General features: G+C 38.9%; 1 protein-coding gene across 2 annotated transcripts in view; it reads right to left on the reverse strand.

Moving 5' to 3' along the window:
• Window positions 1–22,211, reverse strand: part of ADAMTSL1 (ADAMTS like 1) — a 1,032,656-nt gene that overhangs the window by 405,609 nt on the left and 604,836 nt on the right. For both annotated transcript variants that reach the window (XM_053571995.1, XM_053572002.1), the window contains one exon: window positions 4,161–4,288. In XM_053571995.1, the coding sequence (XP_053427970.1) occupies window positions 4,161–4,288 (128 nt within the window). The remainder of the gene's footprint in view (window positions 1–4,160; window positions 4,289–22,211) is intronic.

Consider the following 22,211-nt stretch of genomic DNA (forward strand, 5'->3'; position numbering starts at 1 on the left):
ATTTACAATTGCCAAAATGTGGAAACAGCCTAAATGCCCACCAACCCAGGAATGGACTATTCAGCTATTAAAAAAAACAAAGACTTTATATCCTTCGTATTAACCTGGATGGAAGTGGAAGACATTATTCTTAGTAAAGCATCATAAGAATGGAGAAGCATGAATCCTATGTACTCAATTTTGATATGAGGACAATTAATGAAAATTAAGGTCATGGGGGGGGAGGAAAAGCAGAGAGAGGGAAGGGGGAAGGAGGGAGGGGGTGGGGCCTTGGTGTGTACCACACCTTCTGGGGGCAAGACATGATTGCAAGAGGGACTTTACCTAACAAATGCAATCAGTGTAACCTGGCTTACTGTATCCTCAATGAATCCCCAACAATAAAAAAAAAAAAAGTTACCCCTCAAAGAAAGCATAGGAAAAACACTGGAAGATATTGGCCTGGGGAAAGACTTCATGAAGAAGACTGCCATGGCAATTGCAACAACAACAAAAATAAACAAATGGGACTTCATTAAACTGAAAAGCTTCTGTACAGCTAAGGAGACAATAACCAAAGCAAAGAGACAACCTACACAATGGGAAAGGATATTGGCATATTTTCAATCAGACAAAAGCTTGATAACTAGGATCTATAGAGAACTCAAATTAATCCACATGAAAAAAGCCAACAATCCCATATATCAATGGGCAAGAGACATGAATAGAACCTTCTCTAAAGATGACAGACGAATGGCTAACAAACACATGAAAAAATGTTCATCATCTCTATATAGTAGAGAAATGCAAATCAAAACAACCCTGAGATATCATCTAACCCCAGTGAGAATGGCCCACATCACAAAATCTCAAGACTGCAGATGCTGGCGTGGATGTGGAGAGAAGGGAACACTTTTACACTGCTGGTGGGACTGCAAACTAGTACAACCTTTCTGGAAGGAAGTATGGAGAAACCTCAAAGCACTCAAGCTAGACCTCCCATTTGATCCTGCAATCCCATTACTGGGCATCTACCCAGAAGGAAAAAAATCCTTTTATCATAAGGACACTTGTACTAGACTGTTTATTGCAGCTCAATTTACAATCGCCAAAATGTGGAAACAGCCTAAATGCCCACCAACCCAGGAATGGATTAACAAGCTGTGGTATATGTATACCATGGAATACTATTCAGCTATTAAAAAAAATGGAGACTTTACATCCTTCGTATTAACCTGGATGGAAGTGCAAGACATTATTCTTAGTAAAGCATCACAAGAATGGAGAAGCATGAATCTATGTACTCAATTCTGATATGAGGACAATTAATGACAATTAAGGTTATGGGGGGACGGAGGGAGGGGGTGGGGCTTTGGTGTGTGTCACACTTTATGGGGGCAAGGCATGATTGCAAGAGGGACTTTGCCTAACAATTGCAATCAATGTAACCTGGCTTATTGTACCCTCAATGAATCCCCAACAATAAAAAAGAAAAAAAAAAAGTTACCATCACAAGCCCTCTGAAAATTTAACAACATAACATCCTTATTTGGTATTATTACAGGGCATTAACTTGGTCACTGTGGAACTTTGAATTGCCGTGGAGATGCAGATGTTTTAGAATCATACCTCCAGAGATGATAATACATTCCTAGTTTTAAAATCTGTAGCTGGGAGACTTAACTTGGTAGGATATAGAGTTTAAAGAGGAGCTGTAGCTGGGAGATTTAACTCATTAGGGTATAGAGGTCAAAGAGGAACTGTCCCAGAAAGCCCACAACAATCATTGGCTGAACATCTGAATCTGTATGTTGTTTGTCTCAAGATAATCAGAATCAGCATAGTTCAGCCTAAAGTTACCACACACAAAAAAACCCTTCTGGAGAATGGTGTCAAAATATGTATGTAAATAGTCCTTTCGTAATTAGAAAATGTACATTTCATTTCTACCCAGATTGTTCCAGCCTTTAACAATGGGGGCAAGTTTGCTAAAGAATGACTAAAATTTGCTAAGTATAGAATATATCCATGTGTGTAACGTATCAAATATATCCATGTGTATAAGGCATCAGACCACATTAAGCACTGGCTTTCTAGAAATACAGACACACATTAATATTTCTGTATATTAATGGATTTCTGTATATTTCTGGATTTGGAAATGCTATGTCTTTGGAGGCTTTTTTTCTGCTTCTTTAAAATCCTAAAGAATGGCTGGTCCACCCCCTCCCTATTTTTTTAGCTTATTGTCCAGCCTACTATAAATTTACTGAAAATATTTTTTCAATATTTGAAAATAAAATAGGGACATATCTTCTATATGTTTATAATTTTAGCATTTACAACCGAATTTTCCAAAACATGTCAAGGAGAGGACAACGCATTATCTTCTAGAAAGTATCAAAATAAAATTCTAACACCTGGAACCTTAATTGACTAGGTGGCAAAACTGGTATTTTTGAATGCACATTAGCATTAATATTTGATTTGCTGAACGACAGAATTTTATTCGTGATTTTAATTTATTCCTTAAGCTGTTTCTCAGTCTCTCACTTAGTAAAAGATTCTACCATAATGCAACATTTGTGTCACTGAAATAATATGAAATTTCCCATACCATTCTTACTAGTTTTGTGTGACACATGTTTTGGCTCATCCCTATAAAATATTCAAAGCCACTAATTTAAGAAAACTAGATAACCACGTTCCAAATGCGTACATTTTGGTTTTACTGATAGATGATTATTACTGGTTATACAAAGACCACGTACATCATGTACTGCAGATTTAGGAAGGTTTGTTTGTTTGTTTGTTTCTTTTTTTTTTTGTATTCAAGGTTAAAAGACCAGGTGAATCATAAAGAAGAAAAATCTGTTTTCTTTCTCCTCAGTTTGAGAGTCTGGTTGATAGGAAGCTGGCCTCAAAAAAAGATAAACATACAATTTCCTAGAGCCATTTCAGTGTAGACTCAAAAGCCAAAATGTCCTAATACCAGAAATGATCCACTATTTTGCTGAATGTGCCTTTTGGCATAGCAAGATACCAGGGTACATTTCCATTCAGACCTACTGGGAACCAAAATGATCTGTAACTATCAACAGATTCGGTGAAAAACCATCTATCTTTTGAGCTCCTAATATCTACCAGACCCTGTGCATGCCTTGGTGAAACAAAGGAATAAGACCCAGACCCTGGTTTCAAGAAAGCCTCGCTCTTATTAAAGTAAGCTGATGTTTTCCTGAACCCACATCTCATGCCTTCCTGCTATTTGTTTATGAAAAGTCTGGGAGAATGAGCAGATACTTAATTTTTCTCTTTCTGTTTCATGTTTTATAATATGCAGTGATTTTTGCTCAAACCTCCTACTTGCTGCATATAACACTTTTCACTGTCAAATAAAATCTTTCACTAAAAAATATTACCATGGTACTTTATATTTTATAGTTTGCAGACAAATCTAGTCATAGACCACACAGCTCAAGAAGCAGTTTTAAATTATTATTACTTTAAGTAAAAGCTTTCTACTCTAAAGCCTCGGGCCTTTTCCTTTTAGCTTAGAAGCCATTAGCCAGCCCTGCTACCCTCTTCATTACTTTCACTGTTCAGGCCACAATTCCCACTGAAGTTTCTATTTCTCCAAACCTCCTTAAATTCAAAAGTCATCATTCATTGAACTGAATGACCTGAAGAACCTTCTGGCTATTAGAACACGTACCAAACCAAAACAGTATAACATTCATTTGCAAAGTATTTGGCAACACTGGAAATCTAACATAAACTCAATAGTAATCGACAATAATTAATTAATAATTAATGCCAATATTGTTGCTATTATTATGACCATCATTAAGATGATACACAAAGTATAATCTATTATGGAACAAATGATTGAAGAACCAATTCTAATTATAAATTCTCCTTTCAGTTCTAACATGAAAACACACAAAATTTGCTTGTAAGTAATATAAATTCTCCCTTGCCTATCACATGAGTGAATACCCAGCCGGAGGTGGAAGTAAGAAAAAATAACACACTTAGTTCTTTGTGCCTTTCTTCCAGTTCTTTCCTTCATCTGAATTTGTGAGCAACAAAATGCCCTGTATAATGCCAACCAGAAAAAGAGCGCCTCCATCCTCCTCCCTGCGGTTGTCACGAAGACCCCCAGTGGGGACAGGACTTACTTGCTGCTGAGGCAGCGTCTCAGCGAGTAGGAGGCCCCTCCCCCGCACGTGCGCGAGCACTCGCTCCACGGGCCCCAGGCATCCCAAAGGCCGTCCCTGTCCTCCTCGGAGCGTGCTGTCCTGGAGCTCTGCAAGGAACAAGAGGATGGTCAACGTCACGGCCCTATTGAACCCTGAAACGTGTGTCCACCAATGTGGGTGGTCTGTACATGGCAGCCTTGCTGGGGATGAAAGCGGGCATCAGATGCTGTCAGATTCTGTCCAATTTAATAATGTGCGTATGTTTGGGGAGAGGGATATTTGATTTTAAAAACTCTGGGCAACGTCTGAACAGGGCAAGAGATTGCACTAACAAAGCAAATGGGAAGGGAGTCAGAAACAGGGATCTGGGTTAGAAAATTGATTGTTTTCCAGTCACAATTTTGCTCAGGCTTCGAGAGTTTAACTCTTCCATCTCTTTGTGAACGGGAGAAATTGCTCCCAGAGATTTTCCTACTCTGAGAAACTTGCATGAACGTACCACCGCGTTTTCCAAAATATGAAAAGAGTGTATACAATTTAACTTTTTAAAAATAAATCAATTTCATTCCCAGTTTTCAGATTTGTTAATTAGGATAACTGTATGAAGTGACTTTAGTAATGCAGGATTCCCTCTTGAAAAATAGATTAGTCTGTTATTTACAGGCTTCTAGGACAATTTGCATCTCTTGTAAGGATGATGTTGTTATGTAGAGGTCTCAATGGTGCACTTGTCACTTTTTTTAGAGATGAGAAAAAGATAAAGTTTGTGCCATAGTTAAGAGAATAGGCTCTGAAGTTAGAAACAGTCTTGGTTTGGGTACAGATGTTGTTTTTGACTATGAGTCCCTGAACACGTAATGTCCCACCTTTCCTATGCCCCAATTTCTTTTTATATAAAATGAGGACAATATTATAGCCATGCAACTAGACACAGACACTCCCACAAACATATACACAAACATACACATCTATATAGGAGGATTAGCTGAATGAGCTTAGCCCAGACAAAAGCCAGAGTAAAGCACTAATTTTTTATGTTGCAGTAATGGGATCCTTTATAAATCAGTTGCTGTGGGGCGTGGTTGTTAAATTGACTACTCCTTTGAACTTTTAAAACCTGTACAAATTAAATCAAATCTGGACTCAGATTGTTGTGCAAATGGTTTTCTAAGTGGTACACGCTATGAGTGTATGTTTAGATTCCTAAACATTTGAAAGGGATATGACACAGGGCAGTGACTAAGAGCAGGAGCTGTGGGGCTGCTTAGCTGGGGAGGGAATACTGCCTTCAGAGCATCGGATCTGTGTGAACCTGGGCCTGAATGTAACTCCTTATGCTTCAAGTTTCTTACCATAAAATCTGAATAATAAGGATACCTACATCACTGAATCATTGTGAGGTCTGAAAGAGTTGATATACAACAAGCACATGAGGTGAAATAACCCTGGGCCCATGGGCAGATGAATGGATAAACAAAATGCAGGTTTACATATACAATGGAATATTATTAAGCCTTATAAAGGAAGAAAATTCTGACATGTACTACAACACAGATGAACCTTGAAGATATTACACTAATGAAATTAAGTCAGGCACAAAAGAACAAATATTGCCTGGTACCACTTATGTGAGGTATCTAGAATCGTCAAATTTACAGACACAGAAAACAGAATGGTGCTTCCCCGTAGCCTGAGGAAGGAACAGGGAATTACTGTCTAGTGGGTACAGAATTTCAGTTAGGGAAGATGAAAAAAGTCACGTAGATGGGGGCGGCACCTGTGGCTCAAAGGAGTAGGGGATCAGCCCCATATACCAGGGGTGGTGGATTCCTACCCAGCCCCAGCCAGAAACTGCAAAAAAAAAAAAAGAAAAGTTACAGAGCTGGGTAGTTGTAAAGGTTGTACAATGAAGTGAATGTACTTAATTATACTGAACTAACACTTGAAAATGGTAAATTTTGTGCCTGCGTGTATTTATCATAACAAAAACTCCAAATACACATATACATTTTTAAAAGAACATAGGACCAAAATAATAAACACTATACTATATAAGCATTTCTTGCTATTATTATCAAACATTGCTTATTAATTATGAACACAGTTTTTAAACATAGATGAGATTTGAAAGGTGATAGAAGGTACACTGAAAAGGTACCAGGGCTTTCTCTGTTGATCGTAGTTGAGATACTGTGCTCTTGAGGTATCACCTCCCTGAAACCCCCAACTTGTCCTCAGTCATACCTTGTAACCATCTGCCATATTGCATCTCCCTCCTGATGCAATGAGTTAGCAGCTTTAAATTCCTGTAAAATATGGTTTAGCATGGGTAACGAAGCCACATGGATAATCCCAAAGTCTGTACTTTCTAATGGAAGTATTTTTTGATATCTACAGCCTGGTTTTTATTAATGGAATTAATCTTTAATCACTGCAATTTGGTATACTTCGTTTTTGAATGTGAATAGTGAGAGAAAAAAGACCTTTGGCCACTAAAATACACATATCCAAAATCTCCTCCTCATACGCCCATTAAATTCATCACTCAGATTTTTATACGCTTATTGTGAATCTCTTGATTCATTTTTTGTTCACTTTGTGTGATTGGAAGATGGGACTGTTGAGAGAGATGTAGTATCTGCATGATGCAGTTGCCATTGTTGTGACAAAAATACATTCATTCGTACGATGCAATTTTTCTCATTTTATTCAAATCCAATACAACTGTAATGAAAACCAATATCACAAATGGTAGGATTCAGGCAGTAATTGAAATGAGTGATTACAAACTCTGATGCTATCCAATAACCATAACTGCAAAACCAAAAAAAATTCCACATGCAGCATTCACATATGAATTGCATTTCCATGGGAGATAAGAATGTAAGAATGTCAAATCCTTAAGGGGTTTCCCTCTGGCTGCTCTCTAGGTAAGATATCACGAAATAATGTATGGCTGTGATTTTGTTTTTCTAGAAAAACTGTTTCAGACTATGCTAAAGTTGCTTGATATTTTTCATGCGCCTTGTCTAATTAGGCCCTGTGAAGCCTCAATGTTGAGTTTCACAGAGCATCTCACTTCAGCACAAGTTACACGTTTTCAATACAACTACACATATTTAAGCACCTGCGTTGTCTCCAAAAAAGATCTCATCTTAACCCAGAAGCGAGTCATAGATCTAATTTTTTCAAAGTTGAACAAACTCCAAGCTTTCTTTTAACAAGTAGAATAAACAATTCATTTCAACGGAATCCATGTTTAAATGTTAGAGGAAGTGATTTTCTTCCTCTTTAACTGCCAGATTTTATATCTATAATCAGAAATGACATTTTAGGGATGCCTTTCAGATCATTTAAAAGCTGGAAATACTTGCCTATTGCAGTTTTTAAGACTTTCTTCCGTATAAACGGCTTTTGTGTCTGGTCCTGGTAGAACACGCGTTTATTTCTCTCTTTTAACTGTACAGTCCTTTTGACTTTACAGCAGCATTTTTATAAAGTGTAAACTTTCAACTGCATCTAGCAAGGGAAACTGAGGCAGATGAAATATTAGGAATACATAATGGGGGGTGTCTAAAAGCAATGGCTATTGCTCCTGAAACTAAAAATCTAAGCTTTTCTCCAGAGCCAAGCCAATGTTTTAAAGTCTGATTTCCATCACATATAAGTGTTAACACTTTAATTCCACTGTCTCAAAAAGAAGGTCAAGAACACTACTGAACACAGCAATCAAGAGATTATCCCTGACCCCACTGCTGGGAATTTCGGCAATGATGTTCTTTATTAATATCCAGGACAGAGAACTAAAGAATAACCATTAAATTTTTTATAGAAGCCAATGTTTCGCTAGTAGATTTATCATGAAAAGTCAAAAGTATGTCTGATACGACTATTGAACTTGAAGGAAAAAGTCATCATAAAGTCATTTCTTATTACAGCATTTATTTTACTTTATTGCTATTGGATGGGTAAGAATGGCCAATTAGCACCCGCTTTGAGCTAGCGTTTGAGAAATCCAGTGAATATGGAGAGCGGAAAGGCCTGAGTCTTGGCTCTATAATTTTATGAAAACTGAATATGCCCCTTGAGTTATTTAATAACAAGTCTAGCCATTTCTAGATCTTTGGTGCCACATATTGACCTTTAAATGTAGTGTTAGGACTCCTAAAACAACTACTTTCTTTTCAGAACCCCCAACTCCAATGATCCATTGCTCCTGGCTATTCAAGAGGCTTTTAGCCTAAGAAAATGCCAATTGCATGAATATGGATTGTGGTTGCAGATCAATATATTCCTCCTACAAATATCAGAAGAGCTCCCCTATGCCCATCAACCTCAGAATGGTGTCATATTCTTGCCAATACTGGCTTATCTGAAGATAGTTTTCATCCAATAGTTTTGTGGTTGATACCAGAGTCCATTGCAGCAAAATAGTCACAGGTGAACAGCTCCAAGCCTGACAGCTACAAGTAGTTAAATGCTTTGAATAATCACATGAAGCAGTATTTTCCTTGCATCTCACAGCCCAATAGACACTTAACCTTAGCATGGCCTCCTGTGTACCACTTTATCCAGAAACTTCTTTCACTGAAACCTGGACAGGTTATCAAAGACTTATGCAAGATAAAAGATGAAGCACAAACTAACAATAAAAGACCTATGAGTTACACTTGCTCAGAAACACATACCTAAAGGATACTTGGAAAATAATTTTTCCAAATGTTCTAACAAGAGGTCAAGCTACATAGGACTAAATGAAAATGAAAGTAGGTGCTGAGGAAATGGCTGATAGGTATTTGTAAAACTGAAGTCATATAACAGCTGAAGTTATAGTATACGTGAAGTGTTTTCAGACATCAACAAAATAACAAAATGGGTTATGGGACGAGGCAAAGAATGGTTCTTCACAATTGTAAGATCCACAAGAAGGTACCCAAGCCTCTAGTTTTCCTCTCCTCCCAGACAGCGTTAGTTTAAGCCATCTGGAGCTGTGTATGGGGCTGTATAAAATGGATGTCACATCCCTCTAAATTAAAAAAGGGGCAACTCCTCCAGTGATGAGAGAACCATTTTCCCATGGGGTACCCCTGCAAAGCAGAGCAAGCTATGCACAGAAACATCTCGACCATGTACGAAGCTTTGGAAACATATCTGCAGGTTCCATTTTTAGCCTCCCTACACACATCAGGTCTCTATAAATCTTATCTAATCCTTGGCTTCTTTAACAACTTGGAATACTGGTTCTGCTGCCAACTGTACGTGGAAAGGGGTTGTGATTCCCTGCTCCTGAGAGCTTACAGACACTCACCAGTAACTGGGCTCTTGTAAAAGTCCATTAGCTTTTTGATGTACTTTCTTAGAGCGTGGTGTGTGGATACCGAGGCATGAGCCTTCCCGAATGATATTTGCTGCTGGCTTTGCTTAGGAAATTTGGATCATCTGGTTCTTATCACAGCTGCACTGCTGGGGGATATGATGAACTGCCAGTGACATAGCGCATGGTCTTTCAGGGGCCACTGCACGAAGCCTGTCCCTTGCTACTGAAGAGAAAAGTCAGTTCTGCAGCAGAGGTAAAAAGCTATGCAGGCAGCAGAGGACTTCTCAACACCTGTCTTCATTTTTTCTCTCACTGTGGCTGTGTATACATTTGTCCACACCTTTTTGCATTCCTGTTAGGGTACCTAATTGCGCTCAAGCCTGGAGGGTTGGTGGTGAGGGAAAACTCGAATTTATTAAGTACCTATATGCCAGGAGGCATGCCAGGATTTACATAAATTACTGAATTTAATATTATAAGGAGCCAGGCCAGGTAAGACATTTTTTCCCCCTATTTTACAAGTAAGAAAATTGAGGCTCAGAGAGTTTGAGAAACCTACATCACATTACCAGGACAGAGCACAGACTTTGAACTCAGACAGGCTTCACTAGTCACATACTAGTAACCTTGACTTAGACATGTTGCCAGATCTCTTTGAGGCAGTGTTTCTTCATCTGTAAAATAGGAACATTGATACTTCTTTTCCTAGGGCAATTGAAAGAAGGAAGGAAGAACATATGTGTAGGACCCAGTAAAGTTTCAGGCACATTCACAGCACAAATACATACACTCCCATGTCACACAGCTAATACCCGGTAAAGCCAGGCTCTCTGTCCATAGCTGACCATAGCTGACCATCTTGTTTTTTTTCCTGCCTAGCTTCAAATTTGACTTTCCTTTCCCTTTCAAATGGCGTTTACGGGGACATGAATTGATTATAAAATGACAATAGTAGTGCTCATGCTCATTTTCAAAAACATTGTTTTGTTCTCAGCGTTCCTTCTCAACCTGGGAATAGCAAGTTAGAGGTAAAATTAAAACAGCTTCCTTACTCTTTAGGAAACAAAAACCTGACTCTGTTTAATGTCAAATGCTTCAGTAAGATTTTCATTTCAAAATAACTTGGGTTTTTTTTGTATTCTATCCAAAGACAAGGCCAGATTACAGCTCATCTAGGAAACTGCTGAGAAACCCCTGGGCATTTTGGAAAGCTGCACTTCAGAACACGATTTCACAGCCAGTTGAATTAAAAGCAATAATTACTGATATGAACAAAGATTAGTATTCAGGAAATCTGTGACTAGCCATGGAACATTTTGAATCAGCTTATGTTAAGGGTAGGTATAGATAAAATATTCTATCATTGTCAATTTCTGTGACTTTAAAAGCATAAACTTAGCAATTACAAACAATAACTGCTTTGTCACAATTCTCATAGTATATTAATATTTGATGCATTTTTTTCTGATACAGATTTAAAACTCTTTAAGTTTGACATTTTCAGAGTTTCTACTAGATATAGCCTGTAAGTTCTGGTTATCTTTTTCTACTATAATATTTGGCTTTATAATAACTGTAATAGCTGAACTTAGTGGAAGGCTAACGCTAGTAATTTCATTTCTATCACAAAGAAAAGTGGGCAATAGAAGAAATATATTTTGCAGAAACAGAAATCGTAAAACTCATTCACTCTCACGTTTGTGCTGACAGTTACCACCTTCCTGGCCCTTGCTCTGTAGGGATACTTTAAATCTTTTATACTATTTCATCTCAGGTGTGACAATTAGCCATTTTGCCTGGTGTTCTGAAAGTGAAGCATCTCTTTGGGATGCTGTTGTTGATTTCCCCCCATACTTATTTCGGCAAAAAGAAATCTCCAGTGGAAAATAATATGAGGTCTAACACCAAGGAAAATAGTGAAGAATCACCTCCTGGGTCTTCCACACCCCTCCACTCCCCAAAACAGGCATGTTTGAAACACCCCCTCACTAGGAATTCCTTCTCTGCTCTCTTCGTGAATTCCTGACTTCCTGGTGAGCCAGTTAGAAGTTCAGTTTCCACTTCCATCCAATCTAACTGGAGCTTTGTCCAAACTGCAACTCCAATCACCCATAGATACTTTCTGCAGCACTGGCAAATTTTGCTGAAATGAATTTACAAAACATCTGTCGAAGTAAGGAAACATCTGAGGCTCTGGAAAGCACATGTTTGGGGTTTGGAATCATAGAGAAAGAATTCCTGATGAAGAAAAAAAAAATCTCATTTTGGGATTCATAGGGGGAAACCAAAACGTTAATAAATTAATATAGCTTAGGGTTTGATGGGCACCTCCCCCCACCCAAATTATAATTGATAATGGAGAGGCTAGAATAAAGGACTAGTTAACTTCATGTCACTATCAAGCAAGTCAGGTTTTAGTTTACTAAAAGTTTCTCAACTCTTCTTTGGTTGACCATCATGCCATCTGAGCCAAGAAAAAAAAATTTGGTGTAATGACTGTGCATGGAGCTCCATGGGACTCTGGAGATAACTTAAGTTCTGTTCCATATGCTTAGATGTTTTATCTTACAAGGATCATTCAGCTATCATGGGTCCAATGTTTAGAATTAAACTCTAAAACATTCTTGACACAATATTGTGTTTTCTTTTTAATCTACATTATTGTTTCTACTTTTGGTCACATTAGATTCTTTTCACTCAGAAAAGATAGAATGATAAGCTCTAAGTATCACAATACTCTGCTTAACCTGCAATTACTTGATGTTCCATCATGGATTATCAATTTGCAAAGAATTAGTATAGAATAAAAATTAAAACATCAAAATAAGACTTTGTAGCTCTTCAGGATTATCACTGTGCATACCAATTATCTTCCCAATTTGATTGTAATCCCTTTGAGGGCAGGGGTTATGTTTTCTATTTTTGAGTTACCTATAGTTATCATTGAAATAATTATTATGAATGCCACTTTGAAGAAAATCTAAGAGATTTTGACAAATATGGTAATGAAATGCTTTGGAAGTATGTTTTGTTTTAAATTCTTGATTATTTGTCATTTGTCTCTCAAAAATACACATAGAACAAGCAGGAGGTGAGGCAGAGAGTGAGAGAGTGAGAAATACCTAGTTAGTTACAATTCCCAAGGGATTCCAAGTTCAGGGAAGCTCTTCTGTTCTCTAGCTCAAATACATACCAGCGCCTCCCTCTTCTACACTAGGAGATGAATTCCATCAAAAACTCTGCACTTGTCATTCAGATGAGTTCATCTTAAAAAGCAACAGCTCCCTCAATTACCAGATCTTTGTAACCTCAACAGATAACATTTTCCTCTATTCTGTAGCTGTAGCCATAGGCAGCAGCTTGGATACTTTGAGGAGTTCTGCACTTTGGGTAGTCTACCATGTTGAAGGTTTACTTGTGGTCCTGGGAATATTTTCCCATCATGAATATGAAGCAAACCAACCTAGTTTCCCAGCAATCCAGAAGATGTTCTGGGGCCAGGAAACTGTGTAAGGTGGAGAGGACAGCCAGCAAGCTCCTTGCTAGTTTGAAATGTTTAAATCTCCTTGCTAGATTTAAACATTTCAACAGTTCCTTATTTGATTCTGTGTCTATAAGCAACTATGCATCTATCAGTTTCAGAGCTCGCTCCCCCTTATCCCTCTATCTCTTAGCTTCTGGGGGACCTGCTGCCTTTGCATGAAGTTCTAATGTTGCATGCTCATGTTTCCATTTTGCCCATTCCCTGAGTCCAACCTAGTGCAGTAACACCTTGTAATTTGGTAAGAAGATAAACATCAAAATGCTTGCTCAACAGCCTTTAAAGTTAGTCAGACACTTCGTCTTATCAATTCCATTTCTGAAATGCCTCTCTCTTCCATTCCTACTCCCTCTAACCTTACTTTCCCTGCCTTAATTCTGGTTATGCTCTTTGCAGCTGGCATTCTGCAACAGATGTCCCCTCTGTTTCCCTCACCTCCAGCCTCTCCTCCCACCAGTCCGTCCTCCATACTATGGCCAATTATCTTGCTAGAAACACAAAGCTAAACTGTTCACTCCTTGCTAAGAGACTTTCTGTGGCTCACTGCATATAGCTGGTAGGATCTGGTAATGAATTCTAGGGGGGCTGTGAATGCTCAGAGACTCTGTATAACATTTTGGGCATATGTGTTAGTAACATATTTCTGGAAAGAGGATCCACGGCTTTCATCAGATCCTCCAAAAATGTTTAGGTGTAGGAAGTCCAAATTATTAGTGTGGCACACAAGACCCTTCCTAACTTGACTCTAATAAACATTCTAGAATCATCTCTGCTTCTCCCAAACATACATGTCCTCTGTGCTCCAGTAACGGGATACGGCGTCACACACGTGCTGGGCCTCTAGTACTGTGGTCAGGATCTTGCTATTGCCTAGCTTCTTCCCCTGACCATTTTGCTCACATCTTTTTACTTTCCTCCCCTCATGTACTGCTGCTCCTGCTTTAAGATGCTGCACCAAGGCCATCTTCTAGTAACCCCTTCTAGCCCTCTAGGCATGAATGTAGAACCCATCACTTGCTGTCCTGTGCACTGCTCCCTGCTGTGCATTGCCAGGACTTGATACACATGGCTGCTTAAGCATTTGTCAGCCTCCCTATTGTAGTTACTTATTTACACACCCATCCCCAGAAATGAACTGTGTTTCTTAAGGGCTGTGACAAAGATGAATATGGCTTTAAATATGCCCAGTGCCTTGTAGAACACCGGATATGTAATTGGTCTCAGTGAATATTTGTTGAATGAATAATTAAGACAAGGCAGGCTGGAACAACTTGCAGTTGAGTGCCTAATTCCTAACGGCTGTCAGCTTTCACTTTTGTTCATGGACATTCAGATTCTCTACAGACAGAGGGGAAAAACACACGCAGAAGCTGCAGATAAGCAAAGGAATGGGAAAGAACAAAAAATGATTCTGAGCCATGGGGGAAAAAAAGAGGATCACATTTCTGCTTATTCACATGTCTTTTTATGCCAATTCTAAATTTACTCAAAATGTGTAAAGCTGAAAGATGATTAACCTGTCACAGCTTGCCTTAATCTGGCCTAATCCAAGTCCTACATACTTCTTTGCCAAAGGTCCTCACCACTGAGTAAACAATCGGCAACACTTGGGAAGCAGTGCTTTTTGGAGAAGACTGCGCTGAGATTAGGAGGAATGACTGGGAAAGGGAATGAGGAGAGGTGGGTGAGGAAGTCCCGACTTAATTAAAGGCATAGGCCTCTACCAACAAAACAGTAAAGAATACTTACGCAATCATGTTTTCATGAGTGCAAAACTTAGTCCAGCCTAGAAAGCCATGGGTCACACAGAAAGATGTAAAATTGACCAAAATCAATCAAGAAAAATGACCCGAGTGAAGCAAATGTTGGTACAAGTTGTATAGTAAGAGTTTTGAACTTGGGATACTATATTTCCATTAGAATCTCTTCAAAAATCTTAAAATTCAAATAATCGAAATCTGATGCTAAATTAAATTAATAGAGACAATGTATGAAATTCTTAAATGCAAGGGCTGGCTGCAGTTCAGCTTTGCCTTCCTGGTGTCCAACACGGGGCTTGACACAAGTTTAACGTTCAATAGATATGGAGTGTTCAACTGATTTTTTGTAAGCATGTTGATTTTAATTTTCTTTTTTTTTTTTTTTTTTGTAGAGACAGAGTCTCACTTTATGGCCCTCGGTAGAGTGCCGTGGCCTCACCCAGCTCACAGCAACCTCCAACTCCTGGGCTTAAGCGATTCTCTTGCCTCAGCCTCCCGAGTAGCTGGGACCACAGGCGCCCGCCACAACGCCCGGCTATTTTTTGGTTGCAGTTTGGCCAGGGCCGGGTTTGAACCCGCCACCCTCGGTATATGGGGCTGGCGCCTTAACGACTGAGCCACAGGCGCCGCCCGAGCATGTTGATTTTAAAATATTTCAGAGAATGTATTTAAATAAAATTGATGGCTGGGCGGTGCCTGTGGCTCAAGGAGTAGGGTGCTGGCCCCATATGCTGGAGATGGTGGGTTCCAACCCAGCCCCAACTAGAGATTGCAAAAAAAAAAAAAGATGGCAAAAATTTCTGAACAGGGATCCAGGCTGGGTAAAAACATTTGGCCATTGTGATATGTTCATTACCCCTTGACTTTGCCATTGTGGCATTTTAAGCAACTTAGTTCTCTCTGCCTCAGTTTAGTCACTTCTATGAGAAGGAATTTCGACCAGATAATTTCTAAGATCCCTCTAGTTATGAAAATGTCCAGGACTCTAGGCTATTCCATTTTAGCATAGTTCCACATCAGTCTTCTAATCTGTAAAATGGGACATTTGCTCAATTTACCTCACAGATTTGCTACAAAGACTTTTTAAAAAGTGAAAGTGCTAATATATGAAAGAGTGTTGAACGGTATAATTAGTAAATGAAATCCAAGTACAGGCAGTCCTATTGCTTCAGCCCTAAGAATTCTTTAATTATAAAGCAACTAACTGTTTAAAAAGAGAATCTCCATTTGGTATCTCCTTTCTGTGCTAATACAATCATTTACATCCAGAACCTATGGCAAATCCTATGGAGTCACTTCTGAATAATAAACGAAATACTAATTTCACTCTGTACATTAATAAATGGGTTCTACTTAATACTTGGAAAATCAATACTTGTAAGCAAAAATCTCCCAAATGATGGGATAAAAGTCAGATTTGATGGTCTTTGGTTTTTGTGCTGGCTTAATTTTTATCAGAATCTTTCTTTCCCCTATGATTCTACTAGAATGGCTATATCAATACTCTTCATGACATACTTAGTTTTGTGTCAGAATAGAAACTCTTATTGTGGTTTTCGACTGTATACCTTAGAGAGGTTTATTTAATATTTTTATTTACAGATATGTTTTCCCGACATACTAAGTCCTCTATCAATAATTGAGAGTCAGTTACTGTAGCCTTAGTATAGCTTTTGTTGTAACTACAATAGTCAGGCTGTGTATTCTCTAGTAAACTGAGTTATTTCATAAATATACTATCCTATAATTTTTTCTTTAAAATCTTATGTGCATTAGATTGTAGTATGAGTTCCTTATTTTAAATAATTGCAAGAAATACTTTGGCTTTCTAAAGTGCTTGTATTTTTCAGTCCATTATAATTTGTCATCATTATCTGTAAACAGTACGAACCTACTTATGTTGAGAAATAATAATGGCAATTAGAGACAAATATACTTGTCATCTCTTCCTACCTTCTAGTCAATTTCAATGGAAGTATTTATGCTTTTGAGCTGGCTAAATTCCACGTACTGTTAGCATTAAAAAATCATAACTGAAAAATATCATTCAGTATTCTATATACGGCAAGTAATACCATCTTCTATTTATTTGTAAGTTAAATACTAACGTCAAGGAGCCATTAGCAAAATCATTTATTAAATGTTTATTCCCATATGAAATATAATATGATCTTTGTGACTCCTGTGAGCCCTCTCTGACTCTCAGTGCTTGCAAAGTAGAAGCAAACACTTTGAGAGTTCGTGAAGCTTAATTTTTGCTTTCAATGTGCAAGCATTTTGTCTGTCACTTTTTTCAGCAAAAGAGTTCTCTTTCCTTCAGCATCATTCAATATCACTTAATGGAGGAATTCTATTTATATTCATCACATTAACATCCTTAGCAATGTGAAATGTTAATAGAGTAATGTCTAAAGAAGTATTATAATCACTAAAATGCCTCAGGAATATATTAAAATGGATCTTGGCCACAGACAATATCAAGATTACTAAGGCGCACCACAGGCATCTTTTTTAAAGCCTGTTTTGTAATAAGCAGAGAAAGGGAAGGTGCTAAATCATGGCTTACTACCCATGTCCCCACAGCCTTTCTGTCTCTGGTGCTGGGCCTCAGAAATCAATTTCACACACGGCTGCTATCAGCATTCTTTGAGCTATTAAGACGAAAGCACTTTCTCTTCTTTTTATTAAAACCAAGCTCACTTTTATCTCATAGTGCCTGCTTTGTGCTCCCCTACCTTTACTTTCCACTTTGTCAGTGCTAAGGGTTAAACTGTCTCCTGTTTCCCTTCCTTTCACTTGGAAACCTCTTGAAAGGCTAATCCACATTCCCTGCACCCACTTCCTCAATGCCCCCAAATTCCTTAACGCTTTGCAGTCTGGCTTCTGCCTGCCACTTGACTGACGTGGCTCCTCTGAAATTCATCAGGACCCTGTAACTCACCACATCCTGTGACTGTCCCTCACCTCCTGGTGGGGAACAGCTCCCCTGGCTTCTCTGGCAGTGAGCACTTGCCATCCCTCCTCCGCCTCTCCTTACTCACTCTGACCACAACTACCACCACCCCCAAAGTCCTCTCCTTGGGCTCCTGCTCTCCGCTCTGCCTGCTCTGGATCTCACCCACTTTCTCTAGCTTGAACTGTCTTCTGTTTGTAGGTGATTTACAAATATACATCTTTCAACCTCCAGGCTTTCATTTCCACTTACCTGAATGCCTTGTTAGTACTTCAAATGCAACATGTCTAAAACCAAACGCAATACAGTAGAACCTCTGTAAGGTGACTTATCCAAGGGATTGTAACACACTGGTCAACACACAGAGGTGCTCAACATAAGGAACTAGGCCTTCTGTACTGATAAATACATGTGGTGAATGTCAGGTCTGTGAAAAATTAGGTCGACTTAAGGAGGTGTCAAGGTAGGGAGGTCGTCAACTATTGAGGTTCTACTGTATCTGGGGCCCCACTCTTGTAGCGGTCCGTCCTCCAGCACAGTAATAAACATCTCTAGAAAACGCTTCCCTCTTCTCCAGCCACGTGTGTTGCTCCATCCAGCATTTGCCTGTACTGACTCTTCTACATAGGCAGTACTCCTTTCTGTCCCCGCTTTCCATTCTATCTGCCATGGCCTGATGTGGACTCTTCTCACTGCCATCATTTGCTTGACACACAACTGGCGGACCAGCCTGCTTTTGGCCTTGACAGGTCAGTTCCTCAGTGGCATGGCTCTTGGTGCACCAGGACATAATGCAGCAAAAGAGCTGCACATAAGCCTGGGGGAGTGGTCTGGAAGGCCTTGAGTCCAGCCAAGGGAATGATCCTTGAACAGAGTGACCATTGGAGCCAGTGAAGGCTTCTGAACAGGGCATGGCATGATTAGGCCATAATTAGGCTATAAAGTTTCCCAAGTAGACTTAATTTATTTGATCATCATAATATACTTACGAGGCACTGAAGATTTATGGGCATTTTAGAAAAAGGGGGGAATGAAGAGTTACTGTCAAAAGGAAGAGAGAAATCCAGCTTTCAATAATTTCCCCAAGAATGGGAATAGAATCTTTTTATGTCTAATTAAGTAAGTGGGATATATGTCTGGGTAAGAGTAAATAAGTCATCCAGACAGGAATTAAACTTAGGTGTCAGAGGAAAATAGCGGGAAATACGATCAATTTGTACTTAGTCTGGTACCAAGGACATCCAGAAAAAGAAAAATAAAGAACATAGAAGATTAGATGAATAGTATGCAGAAGTCAGAATACTCTCAGGGTATCTGTTTTATTTTGTTCCTTCAGATTGGGCTCAGGGAGCCTCTAATTTCCATCTTGTACAAAATAATTTAATAAGGTCATGGTGCTTATTTTTGAAAAAAACATTTACACATCCAAATGGATGGCAGATTCTATGAAGTCTTATCAATTGGAAGGTTTTTGAGTCTCTCTGTGCAGGCTCTGTAATTGGATAGGATAAACACTGTTCACACCGTGCATCATAATCCTTCTCTCTCACACACACGCATATTTATAATTTACAAAGTGCATCTGCATCAACTGTGTAAGTTATTTGGAACCAGTATATTATCCCTACTTAAGAGAAAAGGGGCCCCTACAGTTTTTTATTGGGGAGGTTATAAAGTATCTTCAAAGGTAAGAGCTATATCTCATAACATGTAAGAAGTTTTCAGGACATTTTTAATATTCAGTTAGATCAGTGGTTATCAATTCTGGTTGCACATTCAAATTACCTGGGAACTTAAAAAAAATTACCAATGTCTGGGCCTCTGCCTGGACCTATTGTATCTGAATCTCCAGGGGAGGGAAGCTGGTGGCTACTCAGACATTGTGTTAAAAGTTCCTAAGGTCATTTTTGATGCAGAGGAGGGTTGAAAGCTGTGAATTAGACAAGCATTTTTGAGTGAATTTACAGGATGACTTGCTTGAGCCAACATTTATGTCTATTCTGTCTTAGAGTCCCTGGCTTCAGTGGGCTCCAGACCCCCATCCCATATTTAAAAAGCAATCTTAATTCTTCCTCTTAGTCCCTCTTTTTGAGATTGCATGGACACCACTGTGACTAGGCAAAACTCTCAGCCTGTCTTTAATCAAGGAAAAGACAAGAGATTGGTTTCTGGAAATTCTGGCCTCTCAGAGAGGGAGTAATAATTGCTGATGTTTACTGGGCACTTGCTCTGTGTGGGAAGTATGGTGCTAAGTACGTTTCATGAATCATTTTATTAAACTTCACCATGACTTTCTGAGGTAGATGCTATCGTTGATCCCTGTTTAAAAGGCAAGAAAACTGGGGCACAGACAAGAGTGAAGAAGCTCAACTAGTGAAGCCAGGATTCAAACCCCGCAGTCTGGCTCAGCGGTCATTGCTCTTGATCACTGCACCAATGGTTCTCAGACTTTGCTGAACATCAGAATCACCCGGAGTGCTAATAAATACACAGAGGCCTAGGCTCCTTGAAGTAGAAAGGGCCTGGGTATTTGTATAATTTTAACAAGAGCCCCGCTGGTTGTGATAGTGGCCAAACATGAGGAACTCTTGCACTACATCACACTTGCTTATAGATAAGAAAAAGACCCTTGGGAGGGAGCTTTGACCTTCCTAGGGGACAGAACAGAGCTGAGGTAGGAGCACATACAAACTCTCTCTAGTACTTCAGGTCAGGAGAGATGAGCAAAGAAAGTCAGGAACCATCACCATCAGAAGCTGGTGAAAGGGAGGGTGCCGTAATCACATTCCTACATCTAAATCTTAGGTCTAGCTTTGCTCTCATCAGTCAGATATGAGAAAGACCCAGATACAGTATTGCACTGAATCCAGGAGTCTCATTACTATTTTATGTACCATTGTGAAGCTTTTTAAAAAATGCCACTAAGCTATGATCTGCTATCAATTATGAGATACATTTGAGTTTCTAAAATCAAGAAAACAATGTGTATCTTAGGATCAATGAAATACGGTACAAGCTGTGAACTCTAATGAACTTGGTTCTGAAACTGTGGAAATCACTCAGCACATTGGGGAGGCTCCTGCTAACAAAGGCCAAAAACAGTTCAAACGACTTGGAAAATAATCTGTGCTGCATATTTTAATATGATTTGTTTGCTATAAGAACTGAATACATATACATGGAAAGTTGAGAAATTCACAGCACGGTTTAGGTTTCAGTGTTCCATTTTCTTTTCTGTGAAATGGGCTATGGTCAGGCTTATCCGACGTGACATATATAAATAAGTAACACAGTACGTGGCAGCAGGAGGAGACTGAAATTCACATTTCTTTTTCTTCTTTCGCTAAATCTAAAGAGATGTTAATCCTGTTTTCAGTCAATTTCAGGGAAGATGGGAGGAAAGTAAAAGTGGTAGATGTCCAAAATTAGAATGAAAGCCAGAAGGATTATATGATTTAAAACCTGAATACTTATTTGATGCAGTTCCAAAGCAAACCTACTTTATGAGGTGAGGGCGGGCTACAATCCATTTTGTACTAATGCTGTGTAAAGAGCTATATACACATCAGAGACTATTTGTTTATAATTAGGAGAAGAAATTACATATACATAGGATTCTAATGTCTGATTAAAAATCTGATGCGTTAGCAATCTGATTTATAGAGAAAAAATATAAAGCATATATATGACATTTAACTCACGCTATAATAAGACTTGTGAGTTATCTTTTTAGTCAAATTATGTTTTTAGTATAAAATGATAAACTGAGGGATTTCAGATATCGCTTGATTATTTTCTGAAGACCATAATTAGTATTTAACCAGGGCAGATGAATCCAGACCCTCAGTACTCCATCTCTTTACCGGAGTTTCAGCTTCTTTCAAAGAAAACCTCACATATGGAGCCCATATTAGATAACGTGGAGTGCTGCGAGCGTGAGGGTAATGATATTTGCCGGCGTCCCATAGAAAGATTCATAATTGTGACATAAACATGGAGAGTTGAATAGGGCACTCTTTGGTGAGAAAATAGATAAATAACTACATGTGGGAAAAATACCACAGCCTCGAACGACAAATAATCACTTGAAGGTCCAAAAATGACTCCATGTGGGGGCTTTGTGTGACAGGGCGGGTCATAAAGCTTTCAAAAAACACAGGACTGCCCTTTTGAAATAGCCTCTATTTTGAAAGGTTCACTCAATGTGAATGCAGGGTCAAGTCACGATAGTTTGGCAATCTCTTCAGAAAAGGCTGGGCCTGAATTCGTTCTTTGCTAAGTGACAGAGAGTTCTTAACTTTTTAGGATACAGAGACATTTGTTGCTCCCCAAAGGCCTTTCATGATTTGGAACAAATAATCTCCGAAGGTTAAGGTCAAAAATTGTAACAGGGCGGCCTAGAATGTAGTTATTCACTCTTTCACACCTTCACTCAGCAAACCTGGATTGGGCACATCCT

Source organism: Nycticebus coucang, chromosome 2 (genome assembly GCF_027406575.1).
Source record: "Nycticebus coucang isolate mNycCou1 chromosome 2, mNycCou1.pri, whole genome shotgun sequence".
In the NCBI taxonomy this organism is placed as follows: domain Eukaryota; kingdom Metazoa; phylum Chordata; class Mammalia; order Primates; family Lorisidae; genus Nycticebus; species Nycticebus coucang.